Here is a 25586-nt window from a genome sequence, read left to right on the forward strand (position 1 = left end):
TTCCAGCATCCGCAGTGGTTTTGCTTTTGTATTGAGGTCAAGAGTATCTGTGTTGATGATGGATTAATTGATGTTCCTGGTGTGTATCTCTAAAGTCAGAGAGTGTGTGACTTAACATGGGAACGGCAGTAGGCTAGAAGTACATAAGAAATAGGAGCAGGAGTCAGCCATTCGGCCCCTCGAGCCTGCTCCGCCATTCAATAGGATCATGGCTGATCTTCTACCTCAACTCCACTTTTCTGCACTCTCCCCATATCCCTTGATTCCCTTAATATCCAAAAATCTATCGATCTCTGTCTTGAATATACTCAATCACTGAGCCTCCACAGCCGTCTGATGTAGAGAATTCCAAAGATTCACCACCCCGAGTGAAGAAATTTCTTCTCATCTCAGTCCTAAATGTCCGACCCCTTATTCTGAGACTGTGACCCCTGGTTCCAGACTCCCCAGCCAGGGGAAACATCCTCCCTGCATCTACCCTGTCAAGCCCTGTGAGAATTTTGTATGTTTCAATGAGATCACCTCTCAGTCTTCTAAACTCTAGAGAATATAGACCTAGTCGACTCAATCTCTCCTCATAGGACAATCTCTTGAGCCGGTTCTGTCATTCAATTAGATCACGGCTGACCTGTACCTCAACTCCATTTACCTGCCTTTGCTCCATATCCCTTATTTAACAAAAATCTAATCGAACTCGGTCTTAAAAGTTGCAAATGACCCAGAATCCACAGCCTTCTGTGGGAGTGGGGGTGGGTGGTGGGGTGGGGAAGAGAGATAAAGAAAGAGAGTTCCAGATTTCTACTACCCTTTATGTGAAGAAGTGCTTCCTGATTTCACTCCTGAATGACCAGGCTCTAATTTTAAGATCATGCCTCCTTGTTCTGGATTCCCCTACCAGAGGAACTCTATCTACCTGATCAAATCATGTTAAACACCTCGATCAGATCACTCCTCCATCTTCTACAGAAGAGAATACAAGCCAAGGTTATGCAACCTGTACTCCTAATTTAACCCTTTAAGCCCCAGTGAATCCACAATGTACCTGCTCCAAAGCCAACATACTCTTCTTGAGGAGCAGAGTCCAGAACTGAACGCAGTGCTCCAGATGGGACCTGACCAAAGCTCTACACAACTGAAGCATAACGTCCTCCCCTTTGTATTCCAGCACCCTTGCGATAAAGTCCGACTTTCCATTAGTCTTTTTGATTACTTTTTGTACCTGTCAACTACCTTTTAGTTATTTGTGTACATGGGCTCCCAGATCTCTTTGCTCCTCCACAGTTCCTAGATTCTCGCCATTTAGAAAATACTCTTTAGGGGGAATTTTGTCAGCCCTGGAGAGGCGCGTATGGAGGTGGGACTTCCGGGAAAATGCCTGCCTCCGTGCCATCTTCCCGGGCAGTTAAGAGGATTATCCCCATTTTACCCACACAAGTGCAGGCTTCCCGACGTCGGGAAACCTCGCCAGGGTCAGCGAGGCGAGCAGTGGGTCTGCGGGGGCAAGAAGGGTCGAAAAGTCCGCTGTGGAGGTTAGTGATGGGTGCAAGTGTGGAGAGGCAAGTATGGGAGGTGAGTGTAAAGTGTTAGAAAAAGTTTACTTAGCTTCAACTAGCTTTTAGTTATTTGGAAGGACAGAGAAATCAAGGGCTAGATAGTAGTCAACAAGGAGGTTTGCCTGTACTAAATGGTATATACTTCAATGCAAGGAGTATAGCGAACAAGGCAGATGAGCTGAGGGCACGGGTAGATACTTGGGACTATGATATTATAGCTACTACAGAGACATGGTTGAAAGAAGGGCAGGTATGGCAGCTCAACATTCCTGGTTTCAGGATTTTCAGACGGGATAGAGAGGGAGGTAAAAAGGGAGGGGGTGGGGTCGCGGTATTGATTAAAGAAACTATTACAGCTGTGAGGAGGGATGATATATTGGAGGGATCATCAAACAAGGCCATATGGGTCGAATTGAAAAACAAGAAAGGGGCAATCACATTACTGGGAGTGTACTACAGACCCCCAAACAGAGGGAGATAGAAGAACAAATATGTAGACAGGTTTCTGGGAAGTGCAAAAACTATAGGGCAGTAATAGTAGGGGATTTCAACTACCCCAATATTAACTGGGATAAAATTAGTGTGAAGGGTATAGAGGGTGCGGAATTCCTAAAATGCATCCAGGAGAACTTTTTTAGCCAGTATGTAGCAAGCCCAACAAGGGAGGGGGCGGTTCTGGACTTAGTTTTAGGGAATGAAGCTGGCAGGTAGAAGGTGCATCAGTGGGGGAGCATTTTGGTGCTAGTGACCATAATTCTGTTAGATTTAAGGTAGTTATGGAAAAGGACAAGGATAGACCAGGAATAAAAATTCTAAATTGGGGAAAAGCAAATTTTGCTAAGCTCAGAGGCGGATCTAGCCATAGTGGACTGGAAACAGCTACTTGAAGGTAAATCAGTGTCAGAGCAGTGGGAGGCATTCAAGGAGGAGAGCCGGAGGGTTCGGACCAAATATGTGCCCTTAAAGAAAAAGGGTGGGACTAACAAATCTAGAGCCCCCTGGATGTCTAGGGGCATACAGGGTAGGATAAAGAAAAAAAAAGGTGTATGACAGATACCGAGGGCTAAATTCTCCAGAATCTTTAGAGGAGTACAGAAAGTGCTGGGGTGCAATTAAAAATGATATTAGGAAAGCAAAGAGAGAGCAAGAAAAATTCTTGGCAAGTAAAAATCAAGGAAAACCCAAAGCTGTTTTATAAATATATTAAGAGTATAAAAGGATAACTAAAGAAAGGGTAGGGCCTATTAGAGATCATGAAGGTAATGTGTGTGTGGAGGCGGGAGATGTCGGTAGGGTTCTTAATGAATACTTTGCGTCTGTTCTCACAAAGGAGGGGCGAACCAGATATTGCTATGGGGGGGGGGGGGGGGGAGGAGTATGAAATATTAGATGAAATAAACAGTGAGAGAGGAAGTAATATGGGGTTTAGCAGCTTTAAAAGTGGATAAATCCCCAAGCCCGGATGAAATGTATCCCAGGCTGTTAAGCGAAGCAAAAGAGGAAACAGCAGAGGCCCTGACCATCAATTTTCAATCCTCTCTGGCTTCAGGTGTGGTGCCGGAGAACTGCTAATGTGATACCCTTGTTTAAAAAGGGAGAAAAGGATAGACCGAGTAATTACAGGCCAGTCAGCCTAACCTCGGTGGTGGGAAAATTATTAGAAAGAATTCTGAAGGACAGGATAAATCTTCATTTAGAAAGACACAGATTAATCAAGGATAGTCAGCACGGATTTGTTAAGGGAAGGTCATGTCTGACAAACTTGATTGAATTTTTTGAGGAGTTAACAAGGAGGGTAGATGAGGGTAGTGCGTTTGATGTAGTGTATATGGACTTTAGCAAGGCTTTTGATAAGGTTCCACATGGCAGACTGGTCACGAAGTTAAAAGCCCATGGGATCCAGGGCAAAGTGTCAAGCTGGATTCAAAACTAGCTCGGAGACAGGAAGCAGAGGGTAACGGTTGATGGGTGTTTTTGTGACTGGAAGGCGGTTTCCAGTGGGGTTCCGCAGGGCTCAGTACTAGGTCCCTTGCTTTTTATGGTATATATCAACGATCTTGACTTGAATTTAGGGGGCATCATTAAGAAGTGTGCAGATAATACTAAAATCGTCTGTGTGGTTGATACTGAAGGAGGAAGCTGTAAACTGCAGGAAGATATCAATAAATTGGTCAGGTGGGCAGAACAGTGGCAAATGGAATTCAATCCGGAGAAGTGTGAGGTAATGCATTTGGGGAGGGCTAACAAGGAAAGGGAATACACATTAAATGGTAGGACACTGAGTAGTGTAGAGGAACAAAGGGAACCTTGGAGTGCACGTCCACAGATCCCTGAAGGTAGCAGGCCAATAGATAAGGTGGTTAAGAAGGCATACGGAATACTTTTATTCTATGCCACGGCTAATAAAGGCAAGAGCAGGGGGAGGTTATGCTTCAACTGTAGAAAACACTAGTTAGGCCTCAGCTAGAGTTCTGGTCACCACATTACAGGAAAGATGTGACTGCACTAGAGAGGGTACAGAGGAGATTTACAAGAATGTTGCCAGGAGTAGAGAATGTTAGCTATGAGGAAAGGCTGGATAGGCTAAGTCTGTTTTCCTTGGAACAGAGGAGGCTGAGGGGAGACCTTATTGAGGTGTATAAAGTTATGAGGGGCAAAGATAAAGTGGATAGAAAGGACCTATTTCCCTTAGCAGAGGGGTCACAGATTTAAAATAATTGGGGGAAGGTTTAGAGGGGATTTGAGGGGAACTTTCTTCACCCAGAGGGTTGTGGGGGTCTGGAACTCACTGCCTGAAAGGGTGGTAGAAGCAGGAACCCTAACCACATTTAAAAAGTACTTGGATGTGCACTTGGGATGCTCTAACCTGCAGGGCTACAGACCAAGAACTGGGAAGTGGGATTAGGCTGGATAGTTCTTTGTTGGCCGGCGCGGACACGATGGGCCAAAATGGCCTCCTTCCGTGCTGTAACTTTCTATGATTCTATGATTCTTTGCTTCTTCCTGCAGGCTTCAACCCTTGGGGATCCGGAGGTGCCTCATCTCAACGGCAGAGATGACAGAATGGCTGCTGCGTTCTCCGATACAACAGCCATCTGATTTCTGCTAAAGAAAGAGGTTTGGTGAGTCTTCAGTACAAGGACTCACCAAAGAACAGGGATCGTCAGTATTTGACAACTTCTCAAAGCTGTCAAACACTGACATTTCATCTGTCAAAAATTGTTGACAGATGAAACGTCATACGTCATACGCAGACGTCCTGTCACCGGCTTTTCCTTAATTGACCTGCTAATTAAGGGAATCAAGGTCAATCAAGGGAAAATAGCGTGGGTTGGCCGGACATCGTTGGAGGTGGGACTGAAACCCAACAACCAGCAGTTCCACCCCCAACGCGTCCCCATTGATAAAATCCAGCCCTTTGTCTTTCTTGGATCCAAAATGGATGACCTCACTTCTTCCCCACACTGAACTCCATTTGCCACAGTTTTGCCCATTCACTTAATCTGTCTATGTTCCTGTATAACTTCCTGCTCCCATCTGCATTATTTACTGTGCCTCCCAACTCCTTCATCCAAGTCATTGATAAATATGGTAAAAAGCTGAGGCCCCGGGGGAACACCACTTGCAACAACCCGCCAATCCCACCAATCATAGTATGTACCCTTCATCTCTACTTCGATCTCCTTCCTTGGACTTGGATATACAGGGCATAATTTCAAAAAGTTTGCAGATGGCACAAAACAGTGAGGAGGCGAGTAACAGACTTCAGGAGGACATAGACAGACTGGTGAAATGGGCAGACACATGGCAGATGAAATTTAACACAGAGAAGTGTGAAGTGATACATTTTGGTAGGAAGAATGAGGAGAGGCAATATAAAGTAAATGGTACAGGAACAGAGACCTGGGGGTATATTTACACAAATCTTTGAAGGTGGCAGGACAAGTTGAGAAGGCGGTTAAAAAAGCATACATAGGATTACATAGGATATACAGCACAGAAACAGGCCATTCGGCCCAATCAGTCCATGCCGGCGTTTATGCTCCACTCAAGCCTCCTCCCATCTTTCCTCATCTAACTATCAGCATAACCCTCGATTCCCTACTCCCTCGTATGCTTGTCTAGCCTACCCTTAAATGCATCTATACTATTCGCTTCAATCACTCCCTGTGGTAGCGAGTTCCACATTCTCACCACTCTCTCTGTAAAGAAGTTTCTTCTGAATTCCCTATTTGATTTCTTGGTGACTATCTTATATTGATGGCCTCTAGTTTTGCTCTTCCCCACAAGTGGAAACATTCTCTCTGTATCCATTCTATCAAAACTTTTCATGATTTTAAAGACCTCTATTAGGTCACCCCTCAGCCTTCTCTTTTGAATAGAATAGAGACCCAGCCTATTCATCCTTTCCTGGTAGGTATAACCTCGCATTTCTGGTATCATCCTTGTAAATCTTTTTTGCACCCTCTCCAGTGCCTCTATCATTTTTATAATATGGCGACCAGAATTGTATATATACACGGGATCCTTGGCTTTATTAATAGAGTACAAAAGCAAGGATGTTTTGCTAAACCTCTATAAAACACTGGTTAGGCCTCAGCTGGAATACTGGCCCGGAATTTGCAGTCCTGATGACAGCGAACTGGCAGTGTTCGCTGTCATTTCGCCTTTGAAACTGACCGCAACTTCAGGATTTAGTGCATGCGCAGCCTAACACAGAAATCTGGAAGTTGGGGTCTGTTCGTCACTGCTCCTCCACAGCTGCGCTGTGCCCCACCCTCCCCGACCACCCCCTCCCCCCGACTTCTCCACCCCCCCCCGGACCTCCCCTCCCCCCAACCCCGACCTCCTCCCCCCCGACCTCCCCTTCCCCCTCCCGACCTCCCCCTCACGCGCCCCCCCTCCCCCCTTTACCTCTCCTTCTCCCCGACCTCCCTCAGCTTGTGCTGCAGGAAGATATGCCTGATTTATCAGAAGACCAGGAATTCCCACTTTCAGCAGGATAATGTCACAAATCGCAGCAGCCGGACCATCAGGAAGGTGGTCAGTGAATGGAGCATAGTAAATTTCCGGCTTCATCCCTTGGAGAAGGAAGTAAATCAACTGCTGCAGCTCAAGCTGGTGTTTCAAGATATGCCACCCCAGGTCTTAAGCTGCACACATTTGCAAAAAACCTCTTACACTTGGCGGCTGCTGCTAAGAAGTGAGGGGGGTGCTTGATAAATTCTAATTGAGGTCAACATGTAACTAATGCTGCACTAAAGTAGTCTGAAATTCAACCCAGAGTTAAGCTCTGACAGACTGCCATTCATCAAATTTCACCCTTATAGGTGACACATTCCAACTATTAGCTGTCTTAGTGACAGATTATAGTTGTGAGTCCTTGAAAGCCCCACTAAGAATAGGTCAATTTAACTGCTAAATGGATAAGAAGTGGATATCGGGCTGTTGAAACCTGATAGCCCTGGGTGCATAAATTCAGTCACCTCTCAACTCAATAGTCAGAGACCAATTGGTGTCAGACTTCCAGAGATGGTTTTATCTTTCATATTTGCATTGGTTTCCCCCACAAACCAAGGTGCACCTTAAAGGGCCGACCATTGCACTCTGGTAGGCAGCCATCTTAACATTAAATGTTCCACTAAAAAGTTTTGCCAACTGCACCACCAAAGAGAATGAATAATTTTTTTTAAAGTCAAACTTGCACTTTTAGGTATATTTTGACCCTTTCAGAGATTGTAGCTAGCAAGAATACAGCATAGGAAGGTGGAGCAAGACACAAGGCCTTGAATGTGAATACGGAATAAAAACAGAAGATATTGGAAATACACAGCAATCCCATCAGCATCTGCAAACATAGGCTACTGTTTATGTGTGCAGACCTTCAATTGAGACAGAAGGGCCTCTGCTCAGAATGTTAATGCCAGAACCAAGCTGTAAAGATAGATTAAGTATTTGCAGCTTTTTAAATTAATTGATATCAAGTGGTTTGTTTCACAAATTCCACTCAGCATGCACTCCTGCCAAACTCCTGACCTTCTCACTGATGTGTTCACCCACCTATCAAATTCCCTGCCAAGTGTACCCTCCTGCCAAATCCCCAACTCCCTCTTCCATAGGGCACAACTGCTTGACAACCACCACTCCCACCCCCCCCAGTGGTCATAGCAACATGCCAAATGCCCACGTATGAACACTCTGCTGTTAAACCTAGAGCCCCTTTCCCACTGGGCACAACTGCCTGCCACCATTTCGCCCTCACCGTGTGCTGCGTCCTGCCAAACCCCAAAGCCTTGCTGACCGGATGCACCCTCCTGCCAACTCTTTCTCCCAGTACAGTATGTGTCCCTCTTTTGTAAATTCCTTTTCTCCTCCCTGTGCACCGCCTCACACTACAGGCCATTCCTCCAATTGAAAAAGGACATAAGCTGCTGCAAAGCCAAGGGGGGGGAAATTGGGTTGCTTTGTGCCTCCAGTCAGCGCCCCGGCGTAACTCAGCGAGAGGTTAGCAGCGGTGGTAGCCAGTAGCGCCCCGCGGCAATGACGTCACCACGTGCGCGATGCCCCGCTCGCAAAGTTGCGCCCCCTGACCTACCGCCGGACAATATGTCCGACAGGGTCAGGATGGTGTTTTTGCAGCCGGGGTGGCGCAAATTAAAGGGCAGGTGCCGGGCGGCCATTTTTTTTGGGCCGCCTGCCAGCACCTGCCCCCTTTCGCTTCGTCATGCAGGGTGCCGGCTGCAATCGGTCAGCCCGGCACTCCTCGTGCTGTTTTCCCAGCACCCTGCTCCCTGGTAGTCCAGCAGAGCCCTGGTGCGCGCTGCGCTAGGCCACTCCCTTTTATAATCAGGGGCGGGAGGCCTGTAATACCGCGGCACTTTGTGACGACGCACATGGCGTTGTTGCACGTAGTGGTTAGTTAAAACTGAGTGACTTGCTAGGCCATTTCAGAGGGCAGTTAAGAGTCAACCACATTGCTGTGGGTCTGGAGTCACATATAGGCCACACCAGGTAATGACGGCAGATTTCCTTCCCTAAAGGGCATTAGTGAACCAGATGGGTTTTTACGATAATACGATAGTTTCATGGTTTACCATTACTAGTAATTATTCCAGATTTATTTAATTAACTGAATTTAAACTCCCCAGCTGCCATGGTGGGATTTGAACTCACGTCTACTGAATCATTAGTTCAGGCCTCTGGATTACTAGCCCACTGACATTACCACTACGCTACCGTTCCACGTATGGAATACTCTCCACTTGCCTGGATGAGTGCAGCTCCAACAACACTCAAAAAGCTCGACACCATCCAGGACAAAGCAGCCCGCTTGATTGGCACCCCATCCACCACCTTAAACATTCACTCCCTCCACCACCGGCGTACCGTGGCTGCAGTGTGTAACATCTACAAGATGCACTGCAGCAACTCGCCAAGGCTTCTTCAGCAACACCTCCCAAACCCGTGACGTCTTCCACCTAGAAGGACAAGGGCAGCAGGCGCATGGGAACACCACCACCTCCAAGTTCCCCTCCAAGTCACACACCATCCTGACTTGGAAGTATATCACCAATCCTTCATCTTTGCTGGGTTAAAATCCTGGAACTCCCTCCCTAACAGCACTGTGGGAGTACCATCACCACATGGACTGCAGCGGTTCAAGGCGGCGGCTCACCACCACCTTCTTCTCAAAGGCAACTAGGGATGGGCGATAAATGCTGGCCTTGCCAGCGACGCCCAGATCCCATAAAAACGAATTAAAAAAAACATAGCGCCGTGATATTGAATGGTAGCACCCCAGGAAGGAGGGGGGAGTGCTTCCAGTAGCACCCCGCCTCCTGCTTGGGGCGCTACCTCTCAAGTGGTGCTAACTTAAGTTAGTGCCCCAAAGGGGGCGTGACCAAATCCCCCCCCCCCCCCCAAAAGGTCTTCACCAATTCAATCTGTAACCGGCTAGTCTGAAATACCCAATAGCATGCCAATCCTGTGATTTACAGACACCATACCTCTGCTTGTTGTCACTCCCCATTCATACAGCAACAATAACTCAAGTGGTGCAGAATTATTTCTATCTAATCTTGTACTGAAATATTGCACAAGTACTCAGACAGTCAAACCCTCTATTTATAAGTATATGGGAAATTTATTACAGAGGCATAGATTACAACAGCAAGGAAGTTATGGTAAACCGTTAGAAATCACTGGTTAGCCCTGTAGATGGAAGAGACACCATGGAAGAGAGACACCACAATAAAGGCTGTGAAGAGGTCAAGCAGGAATAATGCACCATGGTCACAGTCACATAGGATGTAATTGTCAACTTTGACCAGAATGGTTTCAGTACTATGGGTGGAGTGGAAACCCGGCTGGAGAAATTCAAAACACAAAAGAGTAGTGGGCACAGAGTTGGTTAGCAATAATGCATTGGAGGACCTTCTAAAGGGGAGATTTTTGAGGAGTAGGTAGGTTGAAGGCGGCATTGTTCTCCTGCCACTTGCAGTCTTATTTTGCTTGCAAAAAAACTATTGAACACATGACAAGAAAATCATCACCTAGGACAGCACTAGTGACTTCGAAAACATTCTGCTTGCAAAAGATTTCTGGTGCCAGCCCAAAATAATAAAACATCAAGTGTTTTCAAAAGCAACAAAAATGGCTGTGTAAAATCATAGAGCTTTAGATTTGGGCAAACGCTGTGCATCCAAACAGTGAATTACAATTTTACTGATTTAAGATTTACTAAATGATGCAAAGTAATTCCTGACAAATTCTAATTTACTTTTTGAATAGTTTTTCATTTGACAATGGAGTTAAAATCCAATTTTTTTAAGCCACAAAATAGAAATCCTTTTATTACATTGAGTTTATGTACATAGAGGCCACACCTTTTAATTTAGAGTTGCTTATTTTACATTATCTGATAATTCAATTTTTGAATTCCACTTTACTTAATTCAAATGATCAGATCATTCAAATCTTTTTAGCGCAAAAATGACTTTACATTATCAGTGGATCATCATTGGAGGTTCTGCAATATGAATACAATATTTTTATTTCTACTATTGCTTGATCCTGTTCAAGATTCTAATCCACAGACCGCTGTACGTAGAGCTCTTCGCCTGACCCAAACACAGATTTGCGGCAATGTCCCACTTCAGATTATACTCTCAAAATAACTGATGACCCAGACCACTGCAGCTGTTAGGTGACTAGATCACCAACCAACAGTGCAAGTCATGGTCTATACCATCCCCTCACTCTCCTGATTTTTGTATTCATTGGAATAAATAGAATCTGAATACAAGTAAATTGTTCGGTTGTCAATCGTTTTTATTTGATGAAAAGACATTGGACTAGATTCTTTTCTGCAATGCAACCCGATTGTGTGTGGGATCGCAGCAGAGAATGACTCCTCAACTCCTGCCGGGACCACTGCTGGCTACTACTTCCCCACCCACCGTGTGCAAATTGCAGTGGGAGGGGTGGTGCGGCCTGGGTCCTCGGCAGATTTCTCTCCCATCCCCCCAGGTTGCCACCGTTTCCCAGGGTTACTATGCTGAACGTAGAGCCAAACCCCATGAAGTGGCAATAATGGACTGGAGGCTCCCCCATGGAGAAAGAGGGCCTTGTAGTAGCCTCCTCTTCCTCTATTCTGACCCCTAATGCCTTACCCACGTAGGCCTCGTTCTTAAGCCCTACTAGGCTGAGGCACCTGCCGTCTTTGCGGACTTTTCCCTCAAACTCCATTTCCCACAGCAACACTTTCACCATTTGCCCCAGGGCCAATAGCAGGCTCAGCCTTGGTAGCAGGAATCCTGTAGGCAGCCAACCATGTTACCAAGGAAATGGGTCAGTGTTGGGCACAGTAAGGGGCAGATAGAAGCCCCACCCCACCCCACTACTACTCTGCTCCTTAACAAAAAAAGGAAAATCCAGCACTAAGTATAGTAGAGAGTGATCAGTCTATAGAACATACATAATGTCATACCATCACCTGAAATTCATTCCTGTTCAGAGGGAGCAGGACCAAGCTAAGTCCAGGGTAACTCTTGTTTGTACTCAAAAAAAACCGAATTGGACTGTAAACAAAAGTTCAACTAAAACTTAACAAATCAAATTAAAATTTGGTTTTCCGGGTTGATGATGCACTCCAGTCCCCGCAGCGCCCACCGGTCGCAGAAATACTCAAGCGCACCGGCGGACACCGCGTGCTCCATCTCCAGGGCCACCCGGGCGCAAACATGGCCGCGGAAGAGAGGCAGGCAATCCGGCTGGACGACCCCCTCGACCGCCCGCTGCCTGGACCAATTGATGGCTCTTTTAGCCAGGCCCAGGAGCAGGCCCACAAGGAGGTCCTCCAACCTGTCCGCTCCCCTCCGCACCGGGTGACCGTAGATCAAGAGCGTGGGACTGAAGTGCAACCAAAAATCGAGGAGCAGCCCCTTCAAGTAGTGAAAGAGGGGCTGCAACCTCTCACATTCCATATAAACGTGAAACACGGACTCCTCCAGGCCGCAAAAAATGCAGGCGGCCTGGGAGTCCGTGAACCTACTTAAAACCTTATTGCACGGGACCGCTCCGTGCAACACCCTCCAGGCCAAGTCCCCGATGGAACAAGGGAGAACTCCCGCGTAGAGAGCCCTCCATTGGGGACCTCCGCCACCGCCACTCGGCAAGACGCCACGCCAAGGCGTATCCAGATGGTAAGCGAAGATGGCAAAGTGGAGAGTGTGCAGGAGCAGCCCGTACAGGAAACCCCTCCGCGCGGAATGAAAAGGCACGGAGGGTATTTCCTCGAGACGGCTCAAGTTGTGAGGCGCCGGTTCCCGAGGGGAGTTTCGGGGCCGGGCGCCGATGAGGAATTCCGTCCGAACGGGGGTAAGCTCGGACGGGATCGCCCCACGTGCTTGAGCCGCCTCGATACACCTAGTGGAGTCGGGGCCCAGTGCCGCTTTCACCGATTCGATGGCTTCGACCGCGAGCTGGACGTTGGCCCAGGACAGGCGCCGCGCCCGCTCCTCCGCCATCGAGCAGGTCCCCGACTCTGGTCACCTTGCCAAGTACAGCCCTGCCCTCCGCCAGCCGCCCGAACCCGCGTTCGTGGAGGTGCGGATTCCTGAGCAGCGGCTCCCGAAGGAGAGCCGCCGCTCCTGACGGGGGAGAGCTCCGCCTGGAAGCGACGTAGTTCCAAACCCATAGCAGTTCCTGGTAGAAGACAGGCAGCTCCCGCAGGCCGGCACACCTGCCGCCCACTTTCGTGAACAGGAGCTGCGTGTCGTAATTGAGGCCGTGCAGCTGGCGGAAGAAAAACGTCGCCAGCGCACACCATCTCGGAGGATTCTCGACGTACAGGTATCTCTGCAGCATCTGAAGATGGAAAGTCGCAGCCTGGGTGTGAAGGCACACCAGCGTCTGACCGCCCTCCCTAAGCGGGAGACACAGAACCGCGGCAGAGACCCAGTGCTTCCTTTTGTCCCAGAAGAAGTCGATGAGTTTCTTCTGCATCTTGGCGACAAACGCAGGGAGAGGGATCAAAGTGACCTAAGTCCAGGGTAACGTCTAGCCAAGTGTCACATTTTGGCACTTTTTTTTTTGACCATTTTTCCACAGAAAGGATTTCAAAAAAGCGTGCTACTCCAAATGTTGTGTTTTAGCCCATAGTGTATTCATGCAAGTTAAAAGGGGGGTTTGAGGCAACAGATAATTAAGAAGCTAATGACCTCAATTTGATGTTTTACCTTATAAAAACTGTAAATAAAAAGCAATTCGCTAGCTTGTCTCAGTACTTGATAAACATCTCACACCCACTGTGTCGGAGATTCAATGGTCCCAGCTCCTTGGCAGGATGTTGGGCAGGCCTTCCTTTTCTGGCTGTGAGCAGCAAGATATCAAATAGAGATAGACGCTGGCAGAGGGGTTTTTGAAACAGAAATCCGAGAACAAGTGAGGCCCAGCAAAAGGCTATGAGAAGGAAACAACGCAAGGGGAGTTACAAATGTGTTTAAGTCAAACATGATGAGCCACTGACATGGGGAAGTATAGCATGTTCATTATTTTTCTATTCCATCGTGTACTGATTGAACTAAATGAATCTGATCATAACGATTGCTCTTTACGTCTGCTTACTGTGAAATAAAGCAGCTTAACAATTTGTATCAAGCCAAATCTCACCAAGTGCTTGTTTTGTTTGTTTTTGGAGAGATTGAAGAAATAGATATGCAAAAGATACAAATATCTGGTTCAGGTTACATGCAAGTGCTAGCACTACACACCCAGGTTATGCCATCATTCTAGTAAATATAGAGCACTGCAAGTAAACTCTTGCAAAAGTTATACACTCAGACTGTTTATTAAAATATTTAATCCCAACTTAACCAGAGAATAAACAAAACATGGATGAATTGCACTGTAATCACCTCAACAAAATGGTTCAGGTACTAGCTGACCAACAGAGTAATTCTACTTTATTTTATTTATTTATTTTAACTGGTTCATATCATAAAAAGGATATCTCAATAATTACTGGTTAGTTGCATCATGTTATACGCTAGAAAAAGTACCAGCCAGAGGGATCCCGGTTTGTTAGCTAGCATAAAGAGAATTGTTACTTAAAGTCCATCTATACAGCTGTCTCAAATTGATAGACGCTCAGTCAAATGCCAAGTTTCATTTTACTGGAAGCACCAGGACCTGAAAGAGTGTCAATAAAACACATTTTTTGTTTTGTTTTCGGAATGCACCTGTGGTACTCTTATTTAAGATGATCCCAATATTGTGTACAACCCAGCTCCCCATGCCCAGTACTTTCCACTTCGATTGAATCTGTTATCTGGTGCGGTTCGTGCTTAAGTGACTACAACATTAATCAGAGGCTTGGCTTGAGGTAAAAGAGGAAGTTCCTCTAGATGTGCTGTGTTTCAGAGGGGGAGATCTTACTGCCTTTTTAAAAATATTACAGCATCTCCTATAGTTCTGCTTATGTGTAATCTGGAGCCACGAACATGATTGATTTGCTGCCAACGTGGCCTGTACTTTAAGGCTACTGTTCTAAATAAACAAATCCAAAAGAAATGTAGACGATTGTCAAAACAGGGCAAGTGCACCTGCTTGTAAACGTCAAGTGGCAGGTCAATGATGGGCTTTCTCTTTTTAAAAACAATTAAACCAAAATATAGCTTTGCATCAAAGTGTGACAATTTGAAGTGTGGTGGAAGGATGTTCGATGCAAGATCTTACAAGGCTGCCGGCCTCAGGGCCTGCTCTCCAGCCGCAGTCAGAAGGCCCTGTGGCCTAAATATCCTGCAGGGTGGGGCAGGACGCAGGAGTAAAAAAAAAACTAATTTACTGGTTGCTTCCAAAACTCCGAGGTCTCCCACGGGCACATTTGGATAAATTTGGAGCAGATGGGCTGGAAATGACCCCTCCCACCTTATCTCTATCCCAATAAATACCGTGGCAACAAGAGCAGGTCAGAGGCTAGGTATTCTGTGATGAGTGTCCCATCTCCTGACTCCCGAAAGCCTTTCCACCATCTACAAGGCACAAGTAAGGAGTGTGATGGAATATTCTCCACTTGCCTGGATGAGTGCAGCTCCAACAACACTCAAGAAGCTCGACACCATCCAGGACAAAGCAGCCCGCTTGATTGGCACCCCATCCACCACCTTAAACATTCACTCCCTCCACCACCGGCGTACCGTGGCTGCAGTGTGTACCATCTACAAGATGCACTGCAGCAACTCGCCAAGGCTTCTTCGGCAGCACCTCTCAAACCTGCGACTTCTTCCACCTAGAAGGACAAGGGCAGCAGGCGCATGGGAACACCACCACCTACAAGTTCCCCTCCAAGTCATGCACCATCCTGACTTAGAAGTATGTCGCCGATGGGTCAAAATCCTGGAACTCCCTCCCTAACAGCACTGTGGGAGTACCTTCACCACATGGACTGCAGCGGTTCAAGAAGGCGGCTCACCACCACCTTCTCAAGGGCAATTAGGAATGGGCAATAAATGCTGGCCTTGCCAGCGATGCCCACATCCCATAAAGGAATAAAAGAAAATGTTTGCCTGCACTTACGGCAGGCGATATAAATGCAAGTTCTTTCTTTTCTGTGAAAGTTTAACCACAAGAACGGTTCTAAAGTTCATATTCCAACTTGTTTTGAAATTATTTGAAACAACAAACTTATTAATCACACACACTCTCTCTCTCTCTCTCTCTCTCTCTATACCGGCTTCTGCGTTTCTAAGTATTCTTCCTAAACCCACAATGCCTAAGTAGTCTTAATTGTTATTGCTACTGCTTGTCGCCATGGGCTGCTCACTCACTATTTGCGGTCTTCCAAATTTCTCCCAAATTGCATGCGCGCGGAAGGAGACGACTTGGTTTGATACATTAACCCTTATTTCTGGAACCCTCTTCAACAAGCACAAAGGCTCCCTTCCTTTCAAAGGGAACACAGTCTCCCTGATCAATAGCGAGCAAACAGTTAGTAGATGAGATGAATTATATAGTGGCATTACATGCAGGAAGCATCAAAACTCTTCAGTTATTGTATCGCGAGGAAGAAGCTGAAGACCTAAGAGCAGGCTTTTAATGGTGGATGTAGAAAATGAACCAGAATTATGAAGAAGTATCTGTTTTCTCTCAAAATAAGGCAAAGAGTATTTTACTTATCTGAATGCCCAAAGTCATATTAACATCCAGTGTACTAAAATTAATTTTATACCCACTTATAATGTTATACAAAGAGGCTGGTTCACAGCATAAACATGACAAACAGTGAGTGATTTGGTGGAGAAAAAAAATTGGATGAATTTTTTGATTTTTTATATATACATACTAGGAACAGGTTTAATCCCTGACCTGTACTAAATTAGCTGATCTCACCCAGGGTGGCTGTGGACAGTGCCATAATCAGCTTCAGCACTCCCACATTGGGTAGGAGAAAGAAATATCAGATAAGTTTCCCACTTCTGCTCACTACCCAACGACCCCTTCTGGAACAATATGTGATTGTTGGGCAAGGCCAGGATTAGGCTTGGCTGCAACAACTCACATGGTAAAACAGCCTGCCAATCAATAAGCAGAACGGTCACTTGAGGAAGGTACCAGAAGGCTGCCTGATAATCGTGGAATTATGCCCAGCCTTCAGGAGAAGACAAATGTTTTAAAAATCAGAGCAGCATTGGAGATGAAAAATACACATGGGGATGAAGTAGAGCACTTATTTGCTTTTTATTCATTCACTGGTTCTGGGCATTGCTGGCAAGGCTGGCATTTATTGCCCATCCCTAGTTCCCCCAAGAAGGTGGTGGGCCTTCATCTTGAACCACTGCCGTCTGTATTTTTAGCGGTTTTCGTGGGCAACTTCAGAGGGCAGTTATGAGTCAACCACGTTGATGCGAGACTGGAGTTACGGACCAGGTAAGGGTGGCAGGTTTCCTTCCCTAAAGAAAGACATTAGTGAACCAGTTGGGTTTTGATGACAATCTGACCGCTCCATGGTCACCTTTACTAGCACCAGATTTTTTTTTTTTTTTTTTTTTTTTTTAAATATAAACTAAATTCAAATTCTCAAACTGCCATGATGGGATTTGAACTCACGTACTCTGGAGTCTTTGGACAGGCCTCTGGATTACTGGTCCAGTAATATACCCACTATGCTACCGTATTCATTAATATTCAATAGAAAGGATAACTCACTAATAATTACGAGGCATTGGAAATGAAAAAATACACAGCAAACACCATAAATAAATTATGAATTTAATAATGGATACATTTAATAATGTATGTTCTAAGTTATGTCATTTATAGTGAAATACGTGGACAAATACCAGAGCAGGCAGAACAAACACCAAGATTATGCGATGAGGCAGGCCTCATATTCCCCATTGGCTATATTGTTCATAACTGCATGAGGGAGAAATTAATGAACATAACATTGATGTTTCTTTCATATCTGGTACTATATGGTAGATGCATGTCTGCTGTACGTGCTTGTTGTGAACTGGATATGCCCAGTTAGTTTAACAGCACTTGCACCAGATACCCAGTTTCTCCTTCATCCTGCACACCACTCACATTGTTCATCATTAACTGCAGCGGAGTTCCCAGTTTTACCTGGACACATCACCATATTGTAGTCTGGGGATCTTAGACCAAACTAATGTCAAAAGATTGAGCCAAGTGTTTTTTGTTAGGAGGTGCATTATTAATTTCTCCAAGTGAAATTGTTTCAAAAAGGTTTAATATAGAATTTTGTGTTTAGGATTCTTTATTTCGGATTTAAAGTAAAATATTACCAACAGAGTTTTTTTTTTAAATCAACCAAAGTTCCGTACTTTTTTTTTTTAAATAAAAGTGGGGGCCATTGCCTGTCTATAGGCACTGGGAGTGGGGGCTAAGTAAAATAAGTCTCCTGGGACTTATATTATATGATAATGACCTTTCTACCACATTACAAAAAAAATGTTTTTGTGCCGGGGTGGGGGGGTGGTGGCCCATGGGAAGGAGGACTCAAGTTAATATCTTTGTATAGACCCTGATGAACACAAGTGCACAAAATGGAACTATTCTCATTTATATGGATCAACACTTCATTACTTCTTCAAACTCTGCCTATGGTAGTCATCGACAGATGACTGGCACAGCACACACTGCATAAACCTGACACACAGCCACAGCTGCACTGTGTGGTGTGATGTTGAGGCATACAGACCAGGACGAATGCAGGAACACAAGGACTTAAGAAACAAGAGCAGGAGTAGGCCATGCGGCTCCTCGAGCCTGCGCCACCATTCAATAAGATCATGGCCAAACTTCTACATCGACACCATTTTCCCCACCCTGTCCTAATATCCCTCGATTCCCTTAGTGCCCTAAGATCTATTGATCTCAGTCTTGAATATACTCATCGACTCAGCGTCCACAGCTCCCTGGGGTAGAGAATTCCAAAGATTCACCACCCTCCGAGTGAAAAAATTTCTCATCTCATTCCTAAATGGCCGACCCCTTATCCTGAGACTATGACCTCTGGTTCTAGACTCTCCAGCCAGGGGAAACAGCCTCTCAGCATCTACCCTGTCAAGACCTCTAAGAATTTTATACGTTTTAATGAGATCACCTCTCATTCTTCCAAACTCCAGAGATTATAGACCCATTCTACTCAATCTCTCCTCACAGGACAGCCCTCTCAGCCCAGGAATCAATCTAGTGAACCTTTGTTGCAATGCCTCTAAAGCAAATATATCCTTCCTTAGGTAAGGAGACCAAAACTGTACACAGTACTCCAAGTGTGGTCTCACCAAGGCCCTATATAATTGCAGCAAAACTTCCTTACTCTTGTACTCCAACCCATTTGCAATAAAAGCTAACATACTATTACCCTTCCTGTATGCTGTATCTGCATGTTAACTTTCTGTGATTAGTGTACAAGGACACCCAAATCCCTCTGAATACCAACATTTACTAGCCTCTCAACTTTTTTTTTTTTTTTTTATATAAAGTGTTCTGCTTTTCCATGCTTACTACTAAAGTGGATAATTTCACACTTCCCCACATTATACTACATCTGCCACCTTCTTGCCCAATCACTTAACTGGTCTATATCTCTTTTCAGCCTCTTTGCATCCTCCTCACAGCTTACTTCCCCACCTAGCTTTGTATCATCAGCAAACTTGGATACATTGCACTCGGTCCCCTCATCCAAGTCATTGATATAGATTGTAAATTCTTGCGGCACTCCACTAGTTACACCCTGCCTGCCTGAAAATGACCCGTTTATTCCTACTCTCTGTTTTCTGGCCAATAACCAAACCTCAATCCAGGCTATTTTTTTTTTTTTTTTTTTAATAAATTAAACTCGTTCATGGGATGTGGGCATCACTGGCAAGGCCAGCATTTATTGCCCATTCCCAATTGCCCTCGAGAAGGTGGTGGTGAGCCGTCTTCTTGAACCGCTGCAGTCCGTGTGGTGAAGGTGCTCCCACAGTGCTGTTAGGGAGGGAGTTCCAGGATTTTGACCCAGCGACAATGAAGGAACGGTGAGATACTTACAAATGTGTAACTTGGAGGGGAACTTGCAAGTGATGGTGTTCCCACACGCCTGCTGCCCTTGTCCTTCTAGGTGGTAGAAGTCGCGGGTTTGGGAGGCACTGCCGAAGAAGCCTTGGCGAGTTGCTGCAGTGCATCTTGTAGATGGTACACACTGCAGCCACGGTACGCCGGTGGTGGAGGGAGTGAATGTTTAAGGTGATGGCTGGGGTGCCAATCAACAATCATGGATGGTGTAGAGTCTCTTCAGTGTTGATGGAGCTGCACTCATCCAGGCAAGTGGAGAGTATTCCATCAGACTCCTGACTTGTGTCTTGTAGATGGTGGAAAGGCTTTGGGGAGTCAGGAGGCAAGACACACTGCAGAATACCCAGCCTCTGACCTGCTCTTGTTGCCACAGTATTTAACTGGACCAGCCACATAAGTTTCTGGTCAATGGTGACAGCTCCCCCCCCCCCCTCACCCCCCAGGATGTTGATGGTGGGGGATTCGACGATGGTAATGCTGTTGAATGTCAAGGGACGGTGTTTGGACTCTCGCTTGTTGGAGATAGTCATTGCCTGGCACAAATGTTACTTGCCACTTATCAGCCCAAGCCTGAATGTCATCCAGGTCTTGCTGCAGGCGGGCATGGACTGCTTCATTATCTGAGGAGTTGCGAATGGCACTGATCACTGTACAGTCATAAGCAAACATCCCTACTACTGACCTTATGATGGAGAGGAGGTCATTGATGAAGCAGCTGAAGATGGTTGGGTCTAGGACACTGCTCTGAGGAACTCCTGCAGCGATGTCCTAGGACTGTGATGATTGACCTCCAACAACCATTAACCTCAATCCCATGAGCCCTAATCTTGTGTAACAACCTCTTGTGTGGCACCTTATCGAATGCCTTCTGAAAATCCAAATATACTGCATTCACTGGTTCCCCCTTAACTACCCTGCTAGTGCCATCCTCAAAAAAACGCAAAGATTCGTCAAACACTATCTACTTTTCATAAAACTGTGTTGACTCTGCCGAATCAAATAATGATTTTCCAAGTGCCCTGTTACCACATCCTTAATAATAGATTCTAGCATTTTCCCTGCTACTGAGGTCAGGCTAACCGGCCTATAGTTCCCGGTTTTCTCTCTCCCTCCTTTGATATGAGCTATGATCAGTGGTCTATGCGGAGTTAGCTTATCTGAGCTGGCACACCAATGTAGGTTCTGCAGTTGGCCTCAATGATCCTGAATTAGAAGGGGAAAAGGGACAAAAATGGCTTGGGTTTCCATTCCTGATTGCTATGGAGGTCCTCTGCTGGAAAGTGTGTATGTGTGAACATCAAGTAGAGACAGGATTCAGCTTGGCTGTGGTGAATCCTGGGGTGAATTGCCCAACACTCGAGATATCAATGTTAATTTATTTACCCCAGTAGGACTCCCTGCCTACAGAAAAGTAGGAACAGGGGAAGTTGATCAAAGATAAAATTAGATTGTGCCCATAGTACAAGACAGAAATACTGATTCCTCCAACATTTCAGGTGGTCTTGACTTTAGTATTGTCATATTGCTGTAATAGCTATACCTGTACCTAGTTCACAACATGCATGTACAAGAGACATACAATAACCACACATTTTTGCCCCCTTTTCCCTTCTAATTCAGGACCATTGAGATCAAAGGCAGAGCCTACATTGGTGTGCCAGCTCAGATAAGCTAATTCAGCACAGATCATTGATCAGAGCTCATATCAAAAGGAGGGAGAGAGAAAACAGGGAACTATAGGCCAGTTAGCCAGACATCAGTAGTACAGAAAATGCTAGAATCTATTATTAAAAGGACAGTAACCACACAGTAAGGTACAATATGAAAAACAGCAATGTTTCCTGTACCTGGATGATTGCTCAGGCTAGGGCTAAAACTGTACAACCTCAATATCCCGTTTGACTACAGCCCGAGCTTTAAATTCCACATTCTAGCCACTACCAGGACTATTTGTTTTACACTGTCGCAACACTACCGGCCAACACCCTTCCTGCCAATTAAACCCTTAACCACACCTTTGTCACCTCCAGATTCAATTATTCCCATAAAACAAAAATAAAAATAATGCAGCTGCTGGAAACCTGAAATAAAAACAGGAAATGCAGGAAACACCCAACAGGTCAGGCAGCATCTGTGGAGAGAAACGTTGGATTAACGTTTACAGGCCAATGACCTTTTGTCAGAACAATCATTGACCTGAAACATTAACTCCATTTCTCTCTCCACAGAGGCTGCCTGACCTGCTGAGTTTTTCCAGCATTTCTGTTTTTATTTCAATTATTCCAAAGCTCCCCTTACCAGTCTCTGGATTCCACCAGACAGAAACTGCAACCCATCCAAAACCAGCATCTTGATTTTATCCCGTACTAAATCTCACTCCTCTAGCACCTGTGTCCTCGCTGAATTTCACCAGCTTCTTCCCCAATACAATGATTTCAAAAATCCTTATCTCTATCCGAAAGTCCCACCATGACCTTGACCCCTGCCCCCCTCTGCAACCTGTTCATCCAACTCTAACCGCCTTTGCATCTTTCCCTTCCTCCGCTGCACCTTTGGTGGCATAACCTTCAGTTGTCAGCCCCGGACTCTGGAATGCTATTCCTAAACCTCTTCACCTTGCTGTCTCTCACTTTCTTCAAAAGACTCCTTAAAACCCACCACATTGGTTTAGCCTTCTATCACCATCCCTAACCCTTTCTCCCATCACTGCTTTGTGTTCGTCTCTATGAAGCACTAAGGAACTTTTCATTATATCAAAAGGCATTGTCAAAGTGCAAATAACTATTGCTATGCTCGTTCTTGTTCCTTCATTAAAAGCAACAGGTTTGCAGTTATGAACAATCAGATTAGTGTCCGATCGCAGCCCTGCCTTCGATCTAGTTCCTTTTCTCTCCAGTTTTGAAGAAGGGTCAAACCCGAAACGTCAACTCAAATTTCTCTCCACGGATGTTGCCAGATTAGTGGGGCACTTCACTGGCCAGTGACCCATGTATTGTTTTATTAAGTGAGAGCATGTGGATTGTGTTGTAAGAATTTAACAGGTCACAAAACAGTACCAGATCAAGGTTATCAATGAATATTGAAAATAAGGTATTCCAGAATAGACCAAATTAATTTCTATACCCAGATACTGAGGAAGTAAGCACTGGTGGAGATGCCGTCTTTTAGATGAGACGTTAAACCAAGGCTCTGTTTGCCCTCTCAGGTGGACGTAAAAGATCTCATGGCACTATTTTGAAGACGAGCAGGGGAGTCCTGGCCAATATCTATCCCTCAACTAACATCACTAAAAAGAGATTATCTGGTAATTAGTGTTTGTGGGACCTTGCTTTGCGCAAATTGGCTGCCACATTTCCCACATTACAACAATAATGAGAAGCTAGGAACTGTAGTTGAAAAAGATTTAGGAATCCAAAATACAGAAATCACTAAAAGCTGGTGGCCAGCTGCAAAAATTAATTTAAATGGCTAATGGGATGTTGGCCTTTATCGCAAGGGGGCTGGAATACAAAGCGATGAAGTTATATTTCAGCTGTACAGAGCTCTGGTTAGACCCCAGCTGGAGCACTGCACTCAGTTCTGGGCACCACACCTCAGGAAGGTTATATTGGCCTTGGAAAGGATGCAGCGCAGATTCACCGAATGATACCACAGCCAAAAGGATTAAATTGTGAGGCTGTGTTGCATAGACTAGGCTTGTATTCCCTAGAATATAGAAGATTATGGCATGATCTAATTGAAAGTGTTTAAGATGATCAAAGGAGTTGACAGAGAGAAACTATTTCCTCTGGTGAGAGAGTCCAGAACAAGAGGGCAGAACCTTAAAAAGTTAGAGCTCGGCTTTTATGGGGTGATGTCAGAAAACACTTCACAGAATCACAGAAACCCCACAGTGCAGATAGAGGCCATTTCAGCCCATCGAGCCTGCACCGACACATATCCCACCTGATCCCCGTAACCCCACGTATTTAATCCCCCTAACACTAAGGGTCAATTTATCATAGCCAATCATCCTAACCCGCACATCTTTGGACTGTGGGAGGAAACCGGAGCACCCGGAGGAAACCCACGCAAACACAGGGAGAATGTGCAAACTCCACACAGACAGTCACCCGAGGCCGGATTCGAACCCGCGTCCCTGGCGCTGTGAGGCAACATTGCTAACCACTATGCCACCGTGCTGCCCCTTCACAAAGAGTAGTGGAAATCTGGAACTCTCCCCCCAAACCGGAAAAAAAACTAACCCAGAATATGAACTGCATTTAAAGCTATAGTCCTAAACAGGCATTTAAAAAAAAGTCAGATCTTATTGGAGCTGTTCTTGAATGGGTTTCAGTTTGCTGTAGATTATTGGCCAATATATGACGAGTTGTGGCTGAACTCCATTGGCATGGGATAAAAATGTCAATGTCCATTGAGACAAAGAAAGGCTTGTATTTATATAGTACAGATAATTGAAAATTCCAAAACTGAGATTGATAGATTTTGTTAAGCAAGGGTATTAAAGGGCAACAGAAGCAAGGTGGGTAGATGGAGTTCAGATACAGATCAGCCATGATTTAACTGAATGGTGGGACAGGCTCCAGGGGCTGAATGGCGGCCTCCTCCTGTTCCTATGTTCATTGGCTGCAGTGCACTTTGGGACATCCTGAGGTTGTGAAAGACGCTATATAAATGCAAGTCTTTCTTTGTCTCAATGGACATTGACACTTTTATCCTATGCCAATGGAGTTCAGCCACAACTCGTCATATATTGGCCAATAATCTACAGCAAACTGAAACCCATTCAAGAACAGCTCCAATAAGACCTGACCCCTACTTTTTTTTTAATGCATGTCTAGGACTATAGCTTTGAATGCAGTTCATATTCTGGGTTAGTTTTTTTCCAGCCTCATTTGGCAAAATTTGAGTTAGTTTTAATGGGCCGCTCTGTTAGCATAGGGCTCAAACGCTAACTTGCATTTAACCCACACATATACACGCCGCTCACGTAGTCTCCATAGGCGAAGAAGGCAACTTACCTGAATCATGGTGACAACGTGACACGGGTTCAGCAGGTAAATTAAGGTCTTGGTGGCAAATTTGAAGCCAACTTCAACGCCAAAGGTGAGGCACAAGGCGACCAGGAGCAGGTTCTTGCCCAGGCTGTCCTGCTTTTCCTGGAACACTTTGCCCAGCTCTTGCCGCCTAATCTTGCGATACGCCACGGCCATCTCCAGCAAGGAGATCGCGACCAAGATGATGCTCTCCACCCATCGCTGGCGGCGAGACAGGAAATCTGCGCACTCGGGTCCCCCGTTACCGGCGAATTTGGGATCCACGCCTCCGTACGCCCAGTCCAGCAACATGCACACATCGTACCGATACATGTTCCTCTTCTCGTCTTGGTCAGGGTAAGCACAAGACGGGGCAGAGACTAAAACATTCGTTTCTTGTCGGAACATGAACTTTGCAGGAGGCCTTTCTGCCTTCAGGTCCACCGAGCGGAACGAGAGATCAGCTACTGGTGCTTCTGCAGTCCCGTATGATGCAGAATTTCAAGCGTTCGGTCTTCTCCCCGAATGGTTCGCTTCCTTGCTTATCCTTTGACAAAGCATCCCATCGAACCGCTGTCTGACTCGCTGCTTTGTCACAAAGTTGCCAAAGCGATTTGCCTGCACCGTAAGAGTAGCGGCTGAAATGGACTAAAATGGGATTGGCTGAAACTGACTCGAAACCCACCCCCTTTGGACACTGACAGATTTCTCTCAACCAGTCACATTCAAAGAGGTAATGCCTTTCGTCTTTCTTCGAAGAAGGAATTCATTTGCTCGGGTCACAATAGAAGGGGGAAGAAAATTGCTGTTTTTTTTACACACGGGGGGTGGGGGGATATATTTATACACTCAGGGATATACCTGTTTATACACTGTATGAATAGAACTGCGTTTATGTGCTCAACCATAAATG

General features: G+C 45.6%; 1 protein-coding gene across 3 annotated transcripts in view; it reads right to left on the minus strand.

Annotated features, from left to right (window-relative positions):
* tmem164 (transmembrane protein 164) overlaps window positions 1-25346 on the minus strand; it is a 174825-nt gene extending 149479 nt beyond the window's left edge. For all 3 annotated transcript variants that reach the window (XR_015079893.1, XM_086000160.1, XM_086000147.1), the window contains exon 1: window positions 24659-25346. Coding sequence is in view for 2 of the 3 variants with exons in the window: in XM_086000160.1 (XP_085856286.1) it covers window positions 24659-25081 (423 nt within the window). In the remaining variant the exon portion in view is untranslated. The remainder of the gene's footprint in view (window positions 1-24658) is intronic.
* Window positions 25347-25586: the final 240 nt, after the last annotated feature.

This window comes from Somniosus microcephalus, chromosome 1, assembly GCF_052327205.1.
Source record: "Somniosus microcephalus isolate GS21.2 chromosome 1, FLI_Smic_1.0, whole genome shotgun sequence".
NCBI lineage: Eukaryota > Metazoa > Chordata > Chondrichthyes > Squaliformes > Somniosidae > Somniosus > Somniosus microcephalus.